At 27.9% G+C, this 12879-nt stretch overlaps 1 protein-coding gene and 1 long non-coding RNA gene across 2 annotated transcripts; both read right to left on the bottom strand.

Moving 5' to 3' along the window:
- Positions 1–1373: 1373 nt before the first annotated feature.
- Positions 1374–2742, bottom strand: LOC133030735 (uncharacterized). The gene is made up of 2 exons (XR_009684273.1): positions 2540–2742; positions 1374–1585 (listed from the first exon to the last, which is right to left on the bottom strand). It is a non-coding gene; the product is annotated as an uncharacterized LOC133030735 (long non-coding RNA).
- A 1075-nt stretch (positions 2743–3817) lies between these two features.
- Positions 3818–5894, bottom strand: LOC115722833 (probable aspartic proteinase GIP2). Its single transcript, XM_030652167.2, has one exon. It carries the CDS (start codon positions 5231–5233, stop codon positions 3914–3916), a length of 1320 nt encoding a protein of 439 aa, XP_030508027.2. The 5' UTR covers positions 5234–5894; the 3' UTR covers positions 3818–3913.
- Positions 5895–12879: the final 6985 nt, after the last annotated feature.

Genomic DNA, 12879 nt, shown 5'->3' with positions numbered 1-12879 from the left:
ACATTTGGCTCAAAATCACTCACTAATTGATAACTTTCATTACTAAAGTAGAAGTTAGGATTTATGATCTCCTCTAGTTAAGTGTTAAATTTTTTTAAATATAAAAATTATTTTATTCATATAAAAATTTTTGTTTTATAAAATATTAATTCCAAATTTAAAATTTAATATTTGCTCTTATTAGAAGTGTATATTAATATCACAATTTAGATAATATAGAAATTTGAATAAGTACTTTTTGTTTTATTTTAACATTTCATTATAGATATAATTTTCGACATATAAAAGTAATTGTTTTAAATTTTAATATTGAATATAAGTATGTATTATAAAATTTTTATTTGATATTAAAATTTAAAATTTGGCCCATTGCATTTAAGTCTTAGCTCCGCCCCTGCATATAAACGAATAAGAATACATAATTTGTCTTATACGATTTTGTCTCATTGTTTTCAAATAGTGAATATTAGTTTAATTATAAAATGCTTTTAAAAAAATGAATTAACATTCTAATATTTCTTAAACTTGTTATGGGTACATATATATAATGGACAAAACATGTGGATTATCTAAATATTATGTTTATTAAAATATATAGTTTAATTGTATACGATTTTGTCTAATTATTTTTAAATGATAAATAAACTAATTAGTTTATAAAATGCTTTTAAGAAAATGAATAAGCGCGTTCTACTATTCCTTAAATGGTCAATAAAGTAATTAGTTTTAAAAAAATTGAATGTGTGTATGAATATAAATATATGGAAGAGGTTTCAATAGTTACATTTTTATTGTACCCATCATGGTTACATTTTTTTAAGTCATTGGATTACTATTAAATGGTTGTGATTAATTTGAAAATTAAATAAAAATAAATAATAAATAACTTGTAACCTGAAAGTAACCTAATCATTTATTTTCTTATAAAACTTTAATTAAGATTAATTATATTTTAAAATTAAATTATTTATAATTATTAATTATTTTTTTTGCAATTTATCACTATATAAGGATCTTATAGCAATTTATTTTTTTATACTTAAATTATTTAAAATTTTATAGCAAAACTTTTTATAATTTAAAATTATACACATTTAATTTCATAATTTAAATTTTATTATACTTGTAATCTTAATTTTAAATTATTACACTTAATTATTTAATTTTTTTATTTAAATATTTAAAAAGTAAAAAATGAAATAAGTTGAAGGATTTTCTAGAAAAAAAAATGGTTGCACTTGTTATCGATTGATTAGCTTGAGGCCTCATACTTAGTTCATATAATTGTAACAAAATAATTAAATATCATTTAAATATTATAATTAAATGGCTTAATTATTAAAATAATTCAAGTAAGGATTTAAATATAAATATTAATTGCTAAAAGAAGTCTTGTTGAATATTTAATTAAGGGAAAAAAACAGAAAAATACAAAAAAGAAAAAAAAATTACAAAAATACTTTGGGCCGGCCCATTAAACATTTATACAGTCCACATATAAATATTTACAAAAATACCACATGCACTAAGTCTTCAGCTGTACAGAGCGAACCATGAAGGTGAAAATACCGCGATCGTTTCAAAACTGGAAAACAACCAAAATGAAACCAAAACGATAAAAATATAACTATTAATTCTGGCGAAATAAACTGGAAAAGAAGACCTGCAATGATCTAAACAGAAAATGACGAAAAAAAATCAAAAAAACTGTATGATGTGAAAATTTTAAAAAAAACCTCATGAATAATACATGTACGTTATATACAGTTGCATTTTGATTGATTACTGGTTTCCAATATAAATATATTTTTTTAGAAACACAATAAGAAGAGTAAATTCGAATTAAGGTACAACCAGTTACGTATAAGTCTGTTTATTTTTTGTTTTGGTTGCCTTATAGTTGCATTATCGTTTTATTACAGTTTATATATTATGCATGAATTTAATTTGACGGGGACCAAAAAATAGTAGTTATAATGAAATAGTTGCATATTAGTTTTATAATGAAATAACATATGCAAGTAGCAAAACTATAATAAAACTACTAAACAACTGTATACAAACTAAAATACAGGAAAAACTCTTTGAACATCAACATCCATGATAAATCTCATTGTTACCCATTGATGATATAAAAATGGACAAGAAACAACTAGACAAAAAACATATTTAAAAAAAATACATACAGAAGGTGTTTACACTATTAAAAAACTATGAAAAAACTATTAAAAAATGAGAAATAATTAAATGAAGAAACTGAAATGAAAAACAATAAAACATCTGAAAAAACAAAAACAGAAAAAAAAAATAATAAAAAAAAAAACAGAAATTAAGACTAAACAAACGAAAATGAAAAACTCATAAAAAGAACAAATAAATTAAACTAAAAAATAAAAGCCCTAAAAAACTAAACAAAACTAAAAGAAATGTTAAAATGAAAAACCTAAAATAGTAAAATCGATAAACACAAAACACAATAATGTCAAATACGAAAAAAATTTCAAAAAGGGGGGAAACGAAAAAGAAACCGAAAACAAACCTGAGATCGAAGACCAGCTCCATCTTAATCATTTTTTGAGCATCATCTTGATGAATTTTTTCCTGAGCATCATCTTAATCATTACAGTTATGGGATTCGGTAATGGGAGTTGAAAAAAAATTAAAGAACAAAAAGAAGAGGGAAATCGAGTTGGGATTGTGGAGGGGGAAGTGTTTAGCTATGGAGGTTAATATTTAAAAAAAAAAACTGAAAAAGAAATGAAAAATAAAAAGAAAAAAGAAGAGAAAAAAAAAAGAGAGAAATGATATATAGAAAGATTGATGTGGTACATCAATCTCACGTGTCAATCAAGAAAGCATTTATTGTGTGTGCATGTGGTACAAATGTAAAAAATTAAAAGAAAAGGGTATAAATGTTTGGGGAACCGTGTAGTGGTTTTTTGGTAATAAAATTAATATTTTGTATTTTTAATGTAAAAATTTCTTTAATTAATTATTTTAAGAAAATAGTTAATTATAATTAATTAATTCTAAAAAAGGAATGTCTACTATTTAATTAATTATTTTAAGAAAATAGTTAATTATAATTAATTAATTTTAAAAAATGAAAGTTTACTTATTAGTAACCTGCTATTACAGGTCAAAGAAAAATGTAACTATATGGTTACAATAAAAATGTAACCATTGAATAGTCACCCATAAATATATATTATTATAATTTTAAAATAAATATGTTAGTTTACTTTCTAGATATTAAATACATTTTATATATTATATGGCAATTCTACAGTGCACCTTTTAAAATGAATATATTGATGGATCCTTATCTGTTTTAGCACCCGAAATAATTTTTTAGTTAAATTTTTTCTCATGGTGATATACGCTATAGTTATTTAAGGCATTCTGCAAAATTTTAAGAAATTTTGAAAAGTTTAACACGCCAAAAATTACGTTCAAACTGTGTGTTGCACGCTTGACTATCTTATTTTATACGCATGTAAAATAAACTGTTTGAACATTGTTTTCTATGTTGTAAATTATTCTAAATTTTTAAAATTTTGTAAGTTATCTGAAATAGCTATAACTACATGAATATAAAAAAAAAAAATTAAACTAAAAAATTCTTGAAAATGTCGAAACAAGTTAATAATATATCAATACATGCCTTTTAAACGTGTACACAGTAGAATCACCCTATATTATATATTATACAAGACATACAGAATTGATTTAAAAAAGTTATAATGTAGGAGAAGAACAGTATATTGATATATAAATATAAGGTATTAATTAATCTAGTAATATTATTAAATATAACTGTAACAAAAATATAAATTTTGCTTATTATTTATATTGTGTAATATATTGTATATATAATGCTGAAAATATGAAAACGTACAGTAATATAAAGAGATTAATTATTAGCAGCGGAGGTAAAGTTAAAGTTTGAGCAAGTGGTTTGGGTAGCGAGAAGAGAGGAACTGAAACCAAGCCTAGAAGCAGCCAAATCAATCTGAATAAGATTGTCCTCAATCTGATGCCCTCCAATCACAATAGCAGTTCTCGTAAACTTAATACCCCAATCAACAAAACGAAGAGGACCACCATCAACGAATCCCAGGCACACCACATCCTTGTTAACAAAAACCATGGAGTTGGCACCATTAATCCTCCACACAACTTTCTCACTCTGCAACACAAACTCGATCAGCGGAACACCGGGCCCCGTTCGGGTGCTAACAAAGCTCTTTGCACTAAAGCATGCGCTGAAAGGAGCCACTGCCGCAACTCTAGTTACGTTGCCCAGAGCTTTAACGAATGCATCAACTACGGCCTTGTGTATGGAAGTTTCCAACGAACTGTACGGAAAAACGGTACTGATCTTCGTTCCTCCTTCTCCTTCTTTGTTAATGGACAATAGGGTAGTGTTCACCGGCACTGTTTTTCCACCGATCTTAATCGATTTTACACCGATGAAGTACTCGGCAGATGGTTCGCTGACACCAAAGAAACCCCCAACAAGGTTTATAGGATTGCGAATCAATGGAGTATAAGTGAGTAGCTTAGAGACATCAATACCAGGACCCAACATATAAGGTCCGTCACCGAATAAAACGACGCCGTTAGCTGAGGTTGAAGAGGACAAGCATAGAGCGAATTTCCTTGGAAAACTGAAAGCTGCTGAAAACTGCAAAGGGAGCGAAAGCACGTTCCATCCAAGGGCGGCTAAGCCTTTTACGCCACTGGCTAGGCCTTCTAAGAGAAGAGTAGGGGCACAACTGAAGAGAAATTTCGGGATCGAAACGAGTCTTCCTGGATTGGATTTATCACTGGATTGTATTGAAAGGGTGTCTTGAGAGAAATAGTCTGAGCTTCCGAGGTTGATTACGGTGTTTGTGGGACTCTCCATACAGTTGTTAGCTGTATCACAAGATTTCAAGTCTCCTAGGTTGCACTGAGCTGAACGGCAACGGACAATCTTGTAGGTTGAGGACCTGTTTGCTTGATCGCAAACAGTCCAGAGGAATTCACCGCCCAGGTCAATGATTACTTTGACCTGAATTGGGGGTGTTCCTTGAGTAATAACGGTGGTGTATTGGAGAGTAGAGGCATCTTTGGTTACTGGAAGTATGAGAGATTTGGGTCGGAACGATGTCGTTTGGGCTGAAGAAGAGGATATTATGATGGGAAAGAGAAGAGAGATGAAGAGCATGAAATGGTACGGAGAAGCCATTTATTGTTGATTAATGGTTTTTTGTGAAAGAGTGAGTTGTAGTGGATTCAGAAAACTGAGCAAATTTTATATAGGCATATGCATGTTGCTAAATAATTGAGGCAAACTTCGTCCGGTTGGGGATGGACATACTTTGACTATAGTGAAATAAATGATATTTTGTTTATCATTTATTAGTGTCTATAATTTGACTTTGAATTTCTTGTCAAGTTGTATATGTGTGTTGATTTGCTTCTTATCCTTTGATCGTTATTGAATATGTGGGTCATGTTGTTGTCCAGCTACCATGCACAATAATAAGTAGTTTTACTTCACCATATTAATGGGCACGTTCTTCATTTTGTAATTAGAAGATCTATATAATGCAAAATACTTACTTCAAATTTCGTTAAATTAACGACTTGTATTTCTTCATCATAATCACGACGTCGCATACGTCTTCCGTTGAAAGTAGAAACTCGTGCTCATATTGGATATATATATATATATGTAGCCAGTTTAACATGGCCGATTGTTATTTAAATGGTCAAAGTGTTAATGTGTAATCCAACTTTTTGTATAATAATTAAGTAAAAGAATAGTTAGATAAAGAAAACAAAAAGTAAAAAGAATATTTTATTTTATTTTTTTATGGACGTATATTATAACATGATATATCTTTCTGTATATGTCGTCGCTATTTAATGAATTTTTTTTTTTTTTGTTAGTTTAACAAAATATTTTGTTAAATTTAAGCTAGTAAGATAACAAAAACAATTATAAACATATTTCCATAATCCTGGTTGATGCATTAAAGAAGCATATGTTATTAAAAATTATGACACATACTTTTCATAATACTTTCTGAGACTTATACTAAAGTTCAATGACTTATGCTTTTCATAATATTTATAATCGGTTATTTTTATAAATATATATAAATATTAATATTATTTATTTTAGATTAATTTAAATATATAAATAATAATATTATTTATTTTAGGTTAATTGAACTTATACAATTTTTAAATTAATTTAAATATATATAAATATTAATATATTATTTGCAATATTATTATATTTTTATTGTTATTTTTAATATTAGGAGTTTGTTCAATTTTAATATTTTTAAAATTTATATTCATTTTTCTCAAATTTTTAAAACTTCAAATATTTTTTTAAAAAAATTAATATTGGTTTTTATAGTTAAGTGTTAGTTACTATATATGAAGATAAATTATATATATAGCTATTGATACCTAATTATTTATATGACTAAAAAGGTAAATTTTCATTAAGATCATTGATTAAAATTAAATCATTCACTATATTATACATAATTATATTTTAATACTTTGATATGATCATCAAACCGCTCATACCATATAAACCGTCCGCACTGCATCGTACTTTATAAAAAATACGGTTTAAAATTTTTTACAGTGTGGTTGTAGTTTGCATTTTTATTAAATTACACGGTGCGTTTTTAAATTTAATAATTGTGGTTTAAATCCTACTGCACTGTATATTATAAAGTTATCAATTTTTAAAATATGATTTTCATTTTTTCTAAAAGAACAAATCTATATGTAATATATATATATAATATATTATTTTCTAGAGACAATTCAATATAATGAATAGTATATATGTTATGATGTTAAAACTTTAATAAGATATATTGTTAAAATTTTATTAGATTGATTTTTAAATTTTTATTATAATGTTGGATAATAAAGATAACTGCTCAAACCGCACCATATTTTCGCGGTGTGATTTTAGTAGTTTTAAGATTTTACGGTACGATTAAAGTTTAAAAAATTACAAAGACTGCACTTACGATTTGATTTAAAAAAAATTACAACAGTACCACTTGTACCACAAACACCCTTATGTTCAACTATATGGGAAAGGGAAAGGAATATCCATGTATATATTCTGTGCTAGATTTTTCTGAAACTCATAATTGAGGTATGTCCTCTTTCAATAATCTATTTGATGTGACAGCATTAATTATTCAATCTCTCTGTTTTATTTTTATTAGAACTACTTTAATGATCACGATGGCATCTTTTGACTACTTTAATTAATTAGCGTGTATTACAATAAAGAAATGCTAAAAACCAATAGTAGTATTTAAAATTTTTCTATGTTTTAATATTACTATTGGTTAAACTAATTAGTGGGTGTGATATAATTTAATGTAATAATTTTTAAAGAATATCGTTAGTCAATAACAAGGCGACATGTCTAAAGGTATTAAGCACTACTGATACTTTCACTACAAGAAATGTCACTTTTACCAGCACATTTTTGTGCTGGTAAAATAGAATTTACCTATGATGTGTTGGTAAAAGGAGGTTGGCAAATTAATGTTGGTATTAGAACTTTTGCTAGCATAAAATGAAAAGCGCCGGCAAAAAAGACTTTTCCTAGCTCGTAAATGTGCTGGTAAAAGTTAGATTTTAGCCACTGCAAATGTACGCTGGTAAAACTTTGATCTCTTTGCCAGCGCAGTTTGTGAAATGCGCTGGTAAAAGTTACTTTTACCAGCGCAGTAGCGAACTGTGCTGGTAAAAGTGACATTTCTTGTAGTGTTTATAGCAATCATTATATTATTACATTATTATAAGTATAATTTAATATTTAATTTTACATAATGTAATAAATGATATAAATAATCCTTAAACACTTATAAAACGTCCCTCATTTTATAGTATTGGGCACCTTAATATCTAATATTAATAATGCTTCAATATTAATTGACAAATATGCTAGATAGCATCACTACAAGAAAATTATCTGATCTCGGGGTTAAGAACCCTCGTAATAGACCTATCTCGGCGATTATTGACTGCTGATGATTTGACCGCCTAGATAAGGTCATGATCAAAAATGGCGATTGGAAATCGCTGAGATAGGATAAGAGATCTCGGCAGTTTTACCTTGAATTGTCGAGATAATAGTATGTCATCTAGGGTTTGAGCAATCTCCACACTCGAAACTGTCGAGATAGGTAGTGTTTTCCTATTTGGTCCTTTAATACAAGGCATGATACCCTAGCTTGCTTCTCTTTGATACCCTTTAGATTAAATTAGGTTTTGATGCATGATTTTGGAAATTAAGGTACGGTGGTAATAATTGATGTTTGAGTCAAAATTCTGAAGTTTATTTAAGGTTGTTTAAGTTGATTTGGGTTGGATTTATTGATTGTTGAGATGTTTGAGCAAAGTTTGAGTTTAAGAACTCAAACCTTACTCTCCAATGGTGAAATGAGATTTAGTGTAAATTGTTGAATTCTATTATTTGAATTGGGTCTATTATGGTTTATACAGGTGTTCTAGAGTTTTTTGGAAAGTTTGGGATTGAATTGTGGTGTTGGGGTCAATTTTGGATTTCCCTGCAGTGAACCAGAATTCCGGTTCAAGGGGACCTGTAGCAATCGGTCGACCGGTTGGTCCCTAGGAAATCCCACCAAACTGAAATTTCGGCTGAGGAACCGGTCTACCAGTTGGGGCAATTTTGCCAACCCTAGTTTTTCTCGTTTTTGTGATATAAAAGGGTATTGCCATGTTATTCATCGATAGGGATATCTTTAGTTTTGATTCTAAGTCCGCGATAAGTGTTTTAACGTGTCTCTCATCAATTTTATGAATGTTATGATTTAGGGTCCTGTAAAACATCGAGCTGCTACTCCATTCAGGCTGACCGACACACCTGAACACGAAAACGAGGTAAGATAGGATGAAGTATATATATGTGAATGAAAGCATGTTATTATTTGTTTACACTACTAACACTGACAAAAATGTAGTTTGAAGGGTGTTAGTATAGTCTAGGGTTTTAGGGTAGTTGTAGTATTACCAACACGAGTACCAGGGGGTACGGAGTGCATGTGGTAAAACACTCAGTATAACTCCTGGAAGTACAATAATACAGAGTCAATACTCTAGTGCATATGGTATAGTGGTCGTACTTCCGTTGAGAACGTTCTTAACCATTTGGTGAGCCTAGCATTTGGGCTCAGGTCAGCTTAAGCATAAAGCCGGTGCGTCTGTCGACTCATCAGTTTGTTACCTTGTGTAGGTAAAAGTAAAACTAAGCTGTGGCGAACCCATGATTGAATTTTAGGGTGGGCTTAGTTATACATTTAATATAATCTAAAATAATAAATAACTAGCTAAATTTAAGTGGAATAATAGTTTAGCAGCATCCTCTATTCTAGTGGTTTAATAAATAAAGTGTAGATACACGTAGAAAAAAAATAAGCAAGAAAATTCAAAACATGGTCTTTCATGTAAATTTAAAGAATTTTAACCAATTGTTCTATTTAACTGCTATGTATACATAAAAATAACATTTGTATATTAATATATTTTTAAATCTCAGAGTGGGCTTTAGCCCTCTCTCAAGACCCCTAGGTCCGCCTATGTGGAGGGGCAGTGAGTTGGGGCTTAGCAAAGATTGTACATATCGTGGCAGTGCAACCTAGATGGTTTCGATCTGATTGCATTTTGAGTTTTATTTTGTTGTTGTCGTGTAGTTTGTAAAAAGAAAATATTATGTAACTATATATATATGTATTCTTAAATTTTTAAATATTATAGAATACTCCGTACTAATTACAAGACACCACCTGCAAAACGCTCTAAATAAATCAACAGATAAGAAGCAACTCAAACGTACCTATACCTAAGTCCCCTAAAAGATTGATTGCAAAGAAAAAGAAAGAAAAGAAATCCCCTAAAAGAGAAAACTCGAACACGTAATTGCAGTTTAATTATAAATGACTAAGAACAACACGTAATTGCATGCATAATTGTTAGGTAAGATCTTATCCGCGCTGTGCGGACAAAATAATTTGTCTATTATCTCTTTCTTACATATAACAGATAATTTGTTGTTTATAATTCATATAATGATAATATACATTATTGCAGCAAAAAAAATAATATTGATGTATATATTAGGCATCTATACTGGAGTCTTATGTATTACTAGTATATTGTTACGTGCGATGCACGCACGTATGCTATATTTTATATTAAGTATTATATTATGAGTTCGGAAGGAAATAAATGAATCAAAAATAAATATTATTTAATTTAGAGAGATTTGAATAATAAATTTAAATTAAACTTTTATGTCCAGTATAATGGAGTTTAAATTAAACTATAAATGTTAGTAAAAACATATTGGAAACAATAATAATAAGGTTATAATATATGTTGCATTTGTTCCAGTTCTTAAAATAATAGCAGCAAGAACATCTTTGACCTGAAAAAACAAATATTACAAAATTAAGAATAACTAACACTTGAAGGAACATTCTCACTACCAAGAAGAAATCTTAGATATATATTACAAATATTACAAAATTAAGAATAACTAACACTTGAAGGAACATTCTCACTACCAAGGAGAAATTTTAGATATGGAGTCAAAAACAGAGCAAAATCAAAATTAATGTGTACAAGTATTCCTAAGAAGCTACCATTGTCAACCTACAAGAAGTCATGAATTAACAACTGATGATTGCATTCTGTTCCTCGAACACCCCTATTGTCAGAGCAGATTGTCCTATATAAGGAGCGATCTTTGCCTGAAATGAAAAGAAAAAGTAATTATATTCTGACCTTTAGCTTGGACACTCTTGTAAAATAACAGAACTGCAATCAATGAGAAAGAAATATGAAAATAGGTGAAATTGAGAGAGAGACTTTTATTGTGTTTGCTAGGTGATGAATGGGTTAATCGTAAAGATTGTTTAATTTCTTGGGTTTAATTATTGGGGTTATTTTTTGAAATTTGAATGAAGCAGTGTAAAAAAATTTCAAAAATTGTAGTTTGTTAGAGAGATATGTAAGTTAATCGTAAATATTATTTAATTTTTTGGGTTTAATTATTGAGTTTATTTTTTGAATTTCAATGAAACCGTGTAAAAAAAATTCAAAAATTGTAGGATTTATTAGAGAGATATGTGGGTAAGATATTTTTTTTTAATTTAAAAAAAGATTGTTTAATTTTTTGGTTTAATTATTGGGTTTATTTATTTGTTAACCTTTAACGTTAACAGTCTGTTAAGTTAATCGTGTAATGCTTAATAAACCAAGAATTGTTAAACCAAGAATTGCCGTTAAATAGGCACTTTTAATATATAAAGATTATATTTTAACACACCTAAAAAAAATTATAGGATATTCTAAAAAATATGCTAAATTTGTCACATCTAAAAGTTGTACCAAATTTAGCACAAGATATATAGTATTGTACTAAATTTAGCCTACCATAAATGTTACTTTTTTATTTACTATAATGTCACTAATTATTATAATTTATTGACTTTTATAAAACTTTATTTATTTTATTTATTATATTACTATTATTTAAATAATAAAAAAATAAAAAATAATAAATTTTATATATTCTCAATAAAATATGAAATGACCATTAATATAATCAATTATTTTTTTCTTATTTACATCTTGTGCATTGAAGCACAATTGTAAATAATAGGCTAAATATAACACAAGCTCATTTTTGTGCCAAATTTAGTACAAATTTTAAATCTTGCATTGGAGATAGTCTTAAGTAATACAAAATTTTGAAATTGTACATAATAATATACACAAGATTTAAACAGGGAGACCCTCACATATAATAGATCATAGGAAAAGAAATAAATTTTAGAATAATTACATAATGTACAATTTTTTATAAAAAAAATTATATTTTTACTTTTAAAGATTTTTTTCAAAATTTTTACGATTTTCCATAGAAGCAACACGAAAATAACAAGAAAACTATATAAACATAAAATAAAAATAACATATAAATAACATCAAAACAACAACAAAAAAATAACATACAGATTACAAAAAATCAACAATAAATTAATGTTGTGATATTTTGTACACGCAAGTGTACGTATCGTTACAAGTAGTAAACTCACCAGGACTGAGGTCGATCCCACAAGGATTGTAGTTAAGTACATTGAAATTAAACTTTTACTTCTATTTGGTTGAATAAAAATTAAGAGAGAATCAAAAATAAGAAAACTAGTAAAAAGCAATTATTTAAGAAAATTGACAGTTAATAAGAATTAGGGCTTCGATTTCAATTGGTTCTATTGATTATGGCCTAATATGATTATTTTTCTAATGTTAATTTCTATGCAACAGGTTTACTAAGGTAATTTATAGTCTTCTCAGATATATAAATCTCAATTACATGCAAACTTTCTACTCTCGTGATAAATTTAACATGTAACAGACATTAAACACAAAAATCCTATAAGCTATCTAAACCATATAGGTACTCTCGTCCTATATCGAAATTCAGTTCTATTTAACTATAGCATAATTGACACTCACTTCTCAGATCTCGCATCAAAATCATAGACAATTAATTGGTGGTCAGACAATTAAAAGTAGTTAAGCACAAATGAAACAGAATACATAGAAATTAGGGGAAAAAATAAATCATATTAAAACCATAAAACAATGTTAAACAATCTCCATCTAACCCTAATTAAATGTTTAGCTACTCATGTTTATGAGAGCACAATCACACATATTAACTTTAAAAAAAAAACAGAAGAAGATAGGGAATAAAATAATACTGAAAATCCTCTGCAAAATGCTTCCAGTATTGACTTCTGTGTCTCT

Source organism: Cannabis sativa, chromosome 9 (assembly GCF_029168945.1).
Source record: "Cannabis sativa cultivar Pink pepper isolate KNU-18-1 chromosome 9, ASM2916894v1, whole genome shotgun sequence".
Classification (NCBI taxonomy): domain Eukaryota; kingdom Viridiplantae; phylum Streptophyta; class Magnoliopsida; order Rosales; family Cannabaceae; genus Cannabis; species Cannabis sativa.
The sequence above is the reverse complement of the archived record's forward strand: the minus strand, read 5'-3'. Positions and strand labels throughout refer to the sequence as shown.